Source organism: Plecotus auritus (assembly GCF_963455305.1).
Source record: "Plecotus auritus genome assembly, chromosome: 2".
Lineage (NCBI taxonomy): Eukaryota > Metazoa > Chordata > Mammalia > Chiroptera > Vespertilionidae > Plecotus > Plecotus auritus.
The window spans coordinates 77,365,627-77,377,397 of record NC_137771.1 but is presented as its reverse complement, the minus strand read 5'-3'; the positions used below and the strand labels follow the sequence as shown (position 1 = coordinate 77,377,397).

The 11,771-nt window shown below is 39.1% G+C and overlaps 1 protein-coding gene across 1 annotated transcript; it reads left to right on the top strand.

The window, feature by feature from the left end:
• Positions 1–9,861: 9,861 nt before the first annotated feature.
• HDGFL1 (HDGF like 1) lies at positions 9,862–10,572 on the top strand (the record flags this gene model as incomplete). Its single annotated transcript, XM_080655994.1, has 1 exon — positions 9,862–10,572. One exon carries the CDS (start codon positions 9,862–9,864, stop codon positions 10,570–10,572), a length of 711 nt encoding a protein of 236 aa, XP_080512120.1.
• Positions 10,573–11,771: the final 1,199 nt, after the last annotated feature.

The window sequence follows — 11,771 nt, the reverse complement described above, 5'->3', positions numbered from 1 at the left end:
CTACTGCCTTCACATTCTTGAAGAAATAAAATGTTAAATATAAATTATATACTTAGCTGATGTGCTATTTAATGGTGAAGTCATAATACACATATTTTTAGCTATATAAAGCTAAGAGAATTTATTTACTACTCCATACCCTCACTAAAATAATTACCAAGTAACATTTTAAAAATACCTTTTTATTGCTTTTTAGAGAGAGAGGAATAGAGATAGAGACATCAATGAGAGAGAAACATCATTGATCAGCGGCCTCCTGTACACCCCTTACTGGGGATTGAGCCCCAAATCCAGACATGTGCCCTGATCAGGAATCAAACTTGACCTCCTGGTTCATGGGTTGATGCTCAGCCACTGAGACACAACAGCCAGGTGACATTTTTTTTTTTTTTTTTTTTTTTTACTGTATGTAGAGGAAGTGTGTATGAAATTCATGATAAAATATGCAAATGTAATAAACTAATTATAAAAGGAATGTGTGAAAATTTAAAACTAAAACACTTTAGACAGCTATATAGGTAAGTGTTAGGGCTATTTAAAATAACTGAAGTCTTTAGATTTGATTAGAAAAATTTATTGTTATGTATGTTAAATAATAATTGCTGAAGGAAAAGTCTTACCAAACCAGCAAAGGGGAACAAACCAGCAAAAGGGAAAAGTAATAATAATGATAATGATAAGATAATGATACTAATTTTATCAATCCACAGGCAGGTAGAAAAACAAGGAGAAAAATACCAACTGAAAGCACGGTAAAACAAAAACACAAAAATAAGATGTAGAAATGGAATTCATCACAAAATGTTAAAATGATTAAATTCTCTTAAGAAAATATTAGCTTGAAAGCACTACTTACATGCTGGTTTCAAGGGTACAATTAAACAAAATGGCATAGAAAAGTTAAAATTAAAGAAGTATAACACTCAAATGCTAGTTTTAAAAAGCTGCAGCAACATACTAATACCAAAGTGGAATTTAAAGCAAGAGCTTTCAATAGAGCAATTATTTCATTCTAATAAAATAGAAGTTCTAATAGAAGCAAAATAATATAAAAATAAAGAAACTGGGTGTACTTAATAATGGAGCCTTGAAATATACAAAGCAGAAACAAACCTAATTTTAAAAAAACTGACAAGTCTAGAAATATAGAGAAGTTTAACATTTTTGTCATAAATATATATAATAGACAAAATATTAGCAGGATATTAAAATATTGAACAAAACCATTAATAAGCTTACTCATGTATACTGATAATGTATAAATAAAAATAATGTATAAATTATAAAACAGATCACTCATCTGATCACAAATATTTTGAAATATATAAAAAAAAGGTAGGTAGGGATTGTCAAAAAGGTGAAGGAATTGAGAAGTACAAATCGGTAATTATAAAATAGTCATGGGGATGTAAAGTACAGCATAGGAAATATAGACAATAATATTGTAATAATTATGAATGGTGCCAGGTGGGTACTGGGAAATATTGGGGGAAACACTTTATAAAGTGTATGATTGTCTAACCATTATGCAATAAACCTGAAACTAATTCAAAATAACATTAAATGTAAACTGCAATTGAATTTTTTAAAATGCTTTTAAAAAGAATAGAAATTACAATAAAAGAAAAAATATATACATATCAAATAATTGATAAAATACAGACCACCTAGTGTGACCACTGGTTAAAATATTCTATACTCAAGTTATTTTTCCCTCAGTACGTGCTCTCTGCTAGGCATATAGTAAGCATTCAGACATTGATTAATCTGAACAAGTGTCCTAAAAGGCCTGGCCGGTGTTTCTCAGTGGTTTGAGGGTAGGGTCTCCGTTCAGTTTCTGGTCAGGGTCATGTACCTGCGTTACAGGCTCCTTCCCTGGCCCAGGTAAGGGTACATACCAGGCAACCAATTGATGTTTCTCTCTCCCCTCCCTCACCTCCACTCTCTCTAAAAAATCAATGGGAAAAATATCCTCAGGTGAGGATTAATTAAAACAAAACAAAACACAAAAAACATTACATTGTAGATTTCCATTTTTTTTTTTCAGTTTTCTGTATTTGCAGCATAAAATGTTCCTGTCAACTCATAGGAGTCCTGTAAAGCAGAGAGAAAGAAAAAACTGAGAAAATTGAACAAAACTAAATTAATTTTTCACAATAAAAAAAGCAATATGCCTTCATTCTTTTATTTTTTCAGTTATATTGAAAGTGTATGAAGCAGTTAAAACTATTAAAGACAAAATAACTCAATTAACTATTGCAAAATTATATTTAACCAATGTGTTTTTAATTATTAGTAATATAAAATTGTTCAATTTAATATTTAAGCATGTTGTACTCACCTATTCAATGAAACTATTGATTTTGCTATTACTAAAAGACTAAAAGTTTGGTCAGCCATCATAAAACAAGGTAATAGCTCATAAAAGTTTCAGAATATATACCTTTCGAAAACTTAAAAAAAAATCCGTTAAGTGGTTAGAGTTTACAGGTATAAATATTCTAGGAGATAAAAGTCTGGCCATTTTGAAAAAAAAAGTAAATGTTTTATCTATAATATTTACATTAGAAAGATACCATGTCTATACTAACATTACTTGATGTGTTGTTAACATCATTTTATCTTTATAAATATTTACCAATCACAGATGATCAGTATAATTATTGTTGTCCTTAGATGCTTTTTATTGTAAGAAACAGAGGCTCCCTCAGACACATTTAAGATTAAATCTACACCTTCATTTCTCCCTCTCCAAAGGCCACCATTAAAGGTAGATACACAATTGACTCACTATTTTTAATGTAATGCTTTCAACTGAACTCAAATTGTAACTGGAAAGAACCTCAGAACCTAAACTGCTCTAGAGAATGGCAGTTTTCTCCATCCCACTTTTGTGATCCATCTAGTCACTTATTGTTCATGACATCCCATTTTCTTATTATCTGCTTCATTCTTCTGTCTTCATTTTTCTCTGAACCAACTTCTCTATTTGGTTTTAGAGTGTAGTTTCTCAATGATTGTGCTCACAATGAAAAGGTGGACAAGAAAAAATGATGGGAATAGGCAGTAAGACAGTATAGCAAAGTGTTCTAAGAGTTAACTGAGAAAATAAAGTGCTTATATTAGTGTGTGGCATATGTGTTCAATAAATGGCAGTTAAAAATTAGCAGCTCTGTTGTAATTTTATTTATGAATATATTGGAATTATGGTTATACTGGACAAACAGAATAGAGTGTGTGAGTTTTTGTTATGTCTGATTTTGTAAAGCAAGGATGGATGATAAGACTATAACCTAAGTGTTAAAGTATTTAAGTTATATCTTGTCTGAGACTATTTTTTTCACTATGAAGAATGACCAAAGAGAAAAGTGATAATATTTTTCTAAATTACCATTTGTGTTATATAGGACATGTACTGAAGCATCTAAAAGTGTGTTTTGCCCTAGGGTTTGGCTCAGTGGAAAGAGCACAGGTCTGTGGTGTAGACTGAAGGGTCCTGTGTTTGATTTCGGTCAAGGGCATGTACCTCAGTTGTAGGCTCAATCCCCGACTCTGGTACAGGGCATGTGCAGAGGCCACCAATCAATGTGTCTCTCTCATATCAATGTTTCTTTGTTTCTTACTCTTCTTTCATTCTCTCTAAAAATCAATGGAAAAATATCCTCAGGTGAGGATTAACAAACAAAAAAAGTGTGTTTTCATCACCAACTCAATTTAAAAAATGAACAAACTCTAAAAAAGAGAAGCACATTGCTGAAGACACTGGGCTCAAATGCTGGTTTAGAAAAGTTTTGTTGAATTTCTACTATTCTAATTTTCTTTTACTTGATTTCTAGTCCATGTTTTATGAGTGTTTGAATTTATATAAACCACTAAACTTCTTAGAATACTTATGTATTTGTTAAAACACATAATTTACATGTTCCCTAGTTTTGAAAAACCTAATTTGTTCTGAAGGCTCAATATTTCTTTTGCAATGTTTAAAAAGAGAAAGCCATTCACCTCCAATAATCCATTGGTGAGAAAGGTAACAACCACCAATTCAATACAGATATCCCCTAAACCAAAATCATATAAAAAAATTAAAGGCATTTTGTAAAATAAAACAGGAAAAATGTGATTAATCAAAATTATTGTACATCTTCAAATACTATTTTCATTCATTCAAAATTATATATCTAGGTTTGAAAATTCCCTCCTTTACATTTTCATGCACATTATTGATGATTTCCTCAAATTGAGATGTTATAAATTACTTATTTCCAAATATTAATATATTGGCAATTATTTTGAAAGTTAGGAAACTAGTGAAAGCAAAATGTATGACACAATTGAGGTGAAGACTGAGGTTACATCATCAAAAACTTTTAGCACAGCTTTCTAAAACTTTGATAATTTTAATCATTTATATGACACTTTAATGTAATGACAGAGCACAAAATTGAAATTACAAAGCTTAGTTCCATATTTGCTTATAGTCATAATGTTGTTGATTGTGGATATTTCAAGTATTTCTTTCCATTGCTTGAAGGACACATCCCCTTCAAAGAATAAGAAAAAAAATAATTATAAGAAAATGAAAGGAACATTGGCAGTGTCAAGCTAAACTTAGAATCAGAAATAATCTGTTGGGGGGGCAATTAAAAAAACAAGAAAAATATGTATCACACAATGCAAATTTTTTAAAAATGCACTGTAACATAATAGAGCTATTATCAACTATTTTAATACTAACGGCTATTAGTAATTGAACACTTAATAAATGTCAGGCAACATACCTGACATATTGTTCTATTTATTTCCAACAGCCTTTCTCTGAAATTGGTATAAAGATTACCCACATATTTAAGGAACAAGGTTTCACATGGGCTAAATTGCCTGTTATATATTGTGTCTTATATTTTCACTCAACTTCATATTTTAAGCATGTTCCCAGTCCCTAAACTGGATTTTAAAAACCTTGAAGACACAGAATATAGCCATCTAATTACATAATGGACATGTATAAACAGATCATGTTATATGCATCTAATCCCCAATTATTAAATACTCATTAGCATCAATAACTGAATTGTTTAAACACTGCTAATTATATAGATACCACGCAAGATTCAAATTAGAAAAAATATTTATATTGTTGAAACACATTTTATTTTTAAAATGTATTTCCCAAAGAGTAATTTTTAGTCTTTGAGCCCCCAACAAATCAGTATAATGAAATATAATTATTCTTAACCAAACACTTTTATTAATTTTAGAGTGGCAATTTTCTTTCAGTGGTCACTAAAACAACAGTTCAGTAAATAAGACTGATCTCTCCATTTGGCCCCTCCCATACATCACCCCATAACATTTACAGTTGGCCAAGGGGGTCCAAATTGCCAGGACACATGCACCACTTGGTAAATCTGCACCTCATTTCTCCCTGCCGGATCCCATCATCAAAGGCAGATACAGATTTGACTCTCTATTCAAACTGATAGTGTAACAACTCCTTAGGAACATCACTTAAATCAGTGGTCGGCAAACTCATTAGTCAAGAGAGTGGCAAACCGCGGCTCACGAGCCGCAGTTTGCCAACCACTGCCTTAAATCATCCTTTAACTGCAAGTCAGCCTCTTGAAACTGAATTTATCCTCAACCCCAGCCGATCCCTCGGATTTCAGAAATCCATGAGTCTTTAGGTTAGGCTAAGTGGAAACTAATGAAATGAAGAGGTGGCAAAACATGGAGATAGCACCCCTTCTGAGACTTTTCAAAAAGAACAGTGGGAGGATTTCCTAACCCATGGTAGAGGGGACAGGATTTATTTTCTGTAAAATTATGTCTGCTAGAGCATTCTACAAAGAAGAGCTTTGATTCCAAATACCAACCATGTATAAACACTTCTGGTGTATAAACCCAGAGGCAGCTAATATTTTTTAATGAAGACAGAAGTATGTAGAAAACAATGACATGTATTTTCAATCATAGTTTACACCAAAGTAATTGAAAGTAAAACTAATTAAACAAGAAAACATCAATTAGATATCTATTCTCTCTCTTGTACAATTATATTGTTTTATTGCTCATGTTTCATAATGATTGCCAAGCAGCTTTTAAATCCTATCATTAGTTTTCCAGAGAAATGTTATGGACTCTAAGGTGTTTTACTATGTATTCTGTTGCTGAAATTATGTCCTTCTTGTAAACAGGTGTTCTTGGTACATTTGATTTTTAAAACATCCTGACTGATTAAAAAAATGTAAACTCATGGAGATCTAATTTCTGAAAATTAATCATTGTATTTGCTCATGAGTACTTTGTATAATAGCTAAATCTAACCAAGTTACCATGAACACCACTTGCCTACTCACCTCACTCTAAGCAAGAGAGACAACAGCTTTAAAAACAAGTTGGTTTCCAGGGTAAAAGAAGCCAAGATTATGCCATTTAATGGCGTCAGTAGCAGGTGGCAGAGTATGGAATATGGCGGGCATCGACCATGTGGGATGGTGGAGCAGGTGAATGGGGGTGCAAGACCAAGGCGGGGCGCCGGTCGCCGTCATCAGGGCGAGCCTCTGGTGGTTACTGAAAGTTCTTGGCTCCTGTGCGCTGCAATCCTGCCTGGTGCTCACACCTGCTGCTGCTGCTGCTGGTCCGGCTCACACCCGCTGGCAGCTCCTGGAGCCAGCCCCGATTGCTGGGTGCTGTCAGTGGGTGCGAGCAGCAGCTGCTGGCCCTGATCAACCCTGAGGGCTTCTCCACCTCCCCCTGCTCCTGAGGGGCGATCAAGACAATAGCTGCCACTCGCACCCGCTGCTGGCTCTGGCCTCAATCACTCCACGCCATCAGTGGGTGTGAGCGGGGCCAGTGCCACCGTCAGCGCATGGGAGCAGCAGCAGCCAGTGCAGGGCAGCCAGTAGACAGGGGACTGGGGGCTGCAGCAGGAGGGACTGGGCAGGGGCACGAAGGATGGGCCGAGAACCACAGCCTCACGGCCCACAGTTCCTTTCAAGGTACAAAATTCGTGCACTGGGCCCCTAGTGGAACTACAAAAGGAATGAGGCATTTGTGAAAGTGGTCTCTAACTCTTTAAATGAATTCTATTTTTCCTCCCACTCTCCTCTTTCTGAAATTAGCTATCATTAGGTGATAAATTTAATTGAATAATGCTGTTTTTAAAAATAGTATTTCTAAGTAACAAAGATGTATATGTTGTTTGCAGAAGTTGTGCTGGATGTGTAATTCCATATGTAATTAAAGGCACATATGGTGAAGGATTTTTCTTCACTTTTCAGTGCCCTAATTTTGATGCTGCTCCTTTTGATATATCTTTTCCTTCATTCAGCCTAATCCTATCCATAATGAAATTTTACTTCTCTTTTGTTAGTACATCATAAACCTTTATACTTCATGTCTGGACTTTCATAACCACAATCTCACTAACATTTATAATTATCTTGAGAGAAATCTGAAGAATTACTTTAAACATCTTAAGATCATGTAGTAGACTCTACTAAGTAGAGGCTCAGAGAGATTATACCTACTCCCAGCCTTACGAGGCTGGTAAACAAGTGAGAGATGCCAGAATTCTTTCTATTACATCACCTTCCCATTACATCCTCCCATAAGCCCATCCTAATAACCATACTCCCACTGATTTCTCCTGGAATTCCTTCATATTTATGTAAAGGACACATGATTTCAGACTTGCAGATTAGCTTGTATTGCTTTGGAATGAAGTCTCTGGTATTTTATCTTTTAAATTAGATTTTAAACTCTTCAAAGATAAACATCTTTTGCACCAGCCCTTTAACACCACACAGTGTATTCATGGGCAAGGGGTAGAGAAAAGAGACTGATACTTCTTTGCCTGATATAATCTCTATTACCATTGTGGATCTAGATTATCTACTAGATCTCCTCTCTGCTTCCAACCATATATTTTTCCAATCTAATTTTTTTAATCAGTTTTTTATCAGATTTTGGTTATTTGCTGTGACTCTTAGATCCTCATTCCAATCCTCCTAACTGTTCACCTGCTGTATTTCAACTACCCAGAAATAATCTGATGTTTGGCTCATTTATCTATGACCACACTTACCTTAGTTTTTTTAAGTTTGGTCATACCTTCAGACTGAGCTGATGACATAACTATGTAGCCTTTCTGGACATGCTGTCTAGCCAGACTTTTTCCTCCTTGACCAATTTTACATGATCTGTGCATTAGTGCAGCCTACTTAGGGCTGAGAATACAGACCACATGCAGGAAAACCTCTATTTACAGAAATTCCACTTCCTACCATGGGCTCCATAACTGCCCATGATTTCCTATATTCTCCTACAGCTATTAATCATTTCTAATTTTCTAGCACTTTCCTTAAGAAATCAAGAGGAGGCAATGTGTCAGATTCATCTTTGTAGCAGAATGTTGATTTGTGAATGGATTGTTAATACATTGTTGGCATTACATAACTGGTAAAACTGTAGATATTTGTGAGGCAGATAAGCATCCTAAGAAGGTGGCTTGACAAAAAGCTAAAAGAACTTGTTTAGAATTATCAAAGTGCATCATATTTGTTTTGACTTATTGGGAGAAGGTAACTTCTTTTGCCTAGTGCAGGTCTCCATCACCCAGAGGTAAAATGACTGATCCAAAATGGAAACAAGTTGAGTTGTATTGAAATGAGTTAATGGTTCAAATTCTCCACTGGTCATTGTTAGTTACACCAGGAAAGACATCTGCCTAGTTAAATGATTAATATTGAGAAGATTTTGTCGTAATAGCCAAGAGTACTGTTATGATAAATTTGGCTAGGTTTCAGAGTGCAAGTTCACGGCTAACTAGTAGGACTCAAAAAATGTAGAAAGTTTTATAATAGCTGAAGTTACATTGAAACTCCCGTAAATACCAGTTTAGAGTATATTAATCCAGAGAAAAGTGTCTTCTTAAAATAGTCTTTCAGCTAACATAATACTTTTTTAGTCTGTAGCCTCTTAGGAAGTTCTTTCTTGTTACCAACAGAATATCTGATAGGAGCAGATCTCTAAATTCTTAAGCATAATGAACCCAATTTTATTCTCTTGTAGGAAGATACTGAGAGCATCTGATAAATGTTCTAACCATAGTCTTATATTTTACAATATGCAAGAACTGCTGAAAGGATGAAATCCATGTGCCACATCCAATGTAAAATTGCCATGTAAAATAGGAAATTTTGGTATGGCTGGTTTGTCATACTCATAATGCTGCTATATACATTTTGTGACACCCCCACCCCCAAAAGTACTATACGTACCAACAGATGGGCAGCCTAGACATCCTAAAAATATTGCTGACTATCCCTTTGCCAGATCTCCACTGTTCTCGAGACCCCCGTGCAGGCTCCAGTGTTAGGAAACCAGAAAACAAATGAAACCACTGACCTGGCCATCCCATCTGCGGCTCCTGAGACAGGAGTTGAGTTTTCTGTCGGGATTAGGAGCCACAAGGCTACAGCAAGTCATATTGCGTGGTCTCACCACATTGTCTCATCTCGAGGACCCTCAGACACACAGTCAACCATGCAATCTGCGTGGCCTCGAGACTGATCAGCACGAGGCCACCTTCAGCACAACCGCCAGGGGCATCTCAGCGATTCACGGTGTCATTCTGGGAACCACGAGGCTGAGGCAGGGCCAGTGGGCTTTGAGTCTCCTGGAGAACGCCCTGTTCATCCTAGAATCTCCTCACCCCAGGGAGCCCGCCGCGCATGTGCAGGCGCACGCAGAGCCCTCCAGGGGGCGCGCGGCCGGAGCTCAGCGGCTGCCTGATGCGCATGCTCCTCCCAGCGTCTCCTCCCGGCCGCCGCCACCACCAGGGCCGGTCCTCTCACCGCCATGTCGGATTACTGCTCTCCCAAATACCAGAGCGGGGACCTGGTATTTGCCAAACTCAAGGGCTACGCGCACTGGCCCGCCAGGATCGAGCACATGGCCGAACACAACCGATATCAAGTGTTCTTCTTCGGGACGCACGAGACGGCCCTCCTGGGCCCCAAACACCTCTTCCCGTACGCCGAGTGCAAGGAGAAGTTCGGTAAGCCCAACAAGAGGAGGGGCTTCAGCGAGGGGCTGTGGGAGATCGAGAACAACCCCACCATCCAGGCCTGCGACGACCAGAGCCCCCTAGAGAAGAGCAGTGCCGAGGGGCCTGTGCCAGGGCCTCAGCCCGAGGCCTTCGAGGCCAGTGAGGCCCAGAAGGGCGGCCACCGCGGCGGCGATGAGAAAGGGGAGCTGCGCGTGGAAGAGCCGGCCCCGAAGAGGGAGGAGATGGGGCCACTGAAGAGGAGCGCCGAGGACCTGCTGGAGGACGTCCTCAAACGCCCCAAGGTGGCCGATCTGGAAGGCGATCTGGAAGGCGAGGAGGGGGCGGCAGCGGGGGCGGAGGCGGAGGCTGCCTGCGAGGCTGCGAGGCCCATTTTGGTGGAGTCGTTGGAGCAGGGCCCTGTCTGGGGGCCGCCTGAGGAAGAAGGGGAGCTGCAGGAAGAGGCTACCGAGGTGGAAGGCAAGGCTGAGGTCCCGGGGGATGGAGACCACGAGAGCCTGTAGTCACTAACGTCAACAAGAGCCCCCTCCCCGTCCCTGCTGCGGCCTCTTTAGGGGCCCTGAACTGAGACCACTTCCCCAGCCCTGGCCGCACTCCACCCCTCCCCACCCCCCGCCACACACACACACCTGGCCTGTGAGGTTGACCTGGATTGCTGGATTGGCAGGCTACCTGTCGCTCACCTCTGCCCCCATGCCCCTGGGATCTGAGCCAGGGCCTCTGTGCCCTGGGATGAGATGAAGCCATTTACCTTCCCGCCTGGAACTGTTGCCCAAGTCTTCTGTCGGCCTGCACCATTCCCACCTCCCAACACCCATCTCTCCCCCGGACATTCTGGACCTCTGTGTTGGGATCCAGCAGGAGTGGAAGGGGCGAGGATGAAGAGCAAGGTGGACTTCCAGAGGCCTGGAGGGAGCAATCCTAGAACTTTGGTGGGGGGTGGATGATGGCAGGGGAGTGACAACTTCCCGAGCTCCTGTCCACTTCTCCCATACCTATTACACCAACTTCCTAGAGTCAGGAAAAGTGGGACAGCTTGTGGGGGAGGTTCTCCCTTCTAAAAATATTTTTACTGACCCAGGGAGTTCTTACATTGTAGTTTTTCATAAAATTATTTGGGGGGCCCCCAAGTTGTTTGTAAAATCGGAAGGCTTAGCTTTGCGCAGCTTCTTGGATGAGAATAGTGAGGAACATCTATCCCCATTTAGATCTCTAGGGTGGTTCTGGGAAGACCCTTGGCCAGCCTTCCCCTCTCCCTACAACCTCAAGGTCATCCTATAGTCATATACAACACCCAGACATACAAGACAAGGCACATAGTTTAGGAAACATTTTTAATAAAAGGAAATATTTTTTTTTTTAATTGAGAACTACCCCTGGGTATACCTCCATGAGGCTCCTAACTCTTCCATTGCTACCCCCCTCTTTTAGATGAACTAGGAGGTTCCCCTTTTTTTATGGGGTTTGATGCCATTCTTTTTGTAGTTAAGGCTTTGTTGTTTGCAGTGTAATTTCCTATCCACATTTTCCAACCTGCTACCAGACTTGATATGTAACCTACTGAGAAGAAGGAGAAATAAGTGACCCCTCTTCACCTGTTACTGGTAGTCTCTATATGCCCTTTTCATCTTTTTATCTCTTCCACCCCCAGTCTTCTCTCTTGGGCTCTGTTGAAAAATTGTTGACTAACTAGCGATGGAAG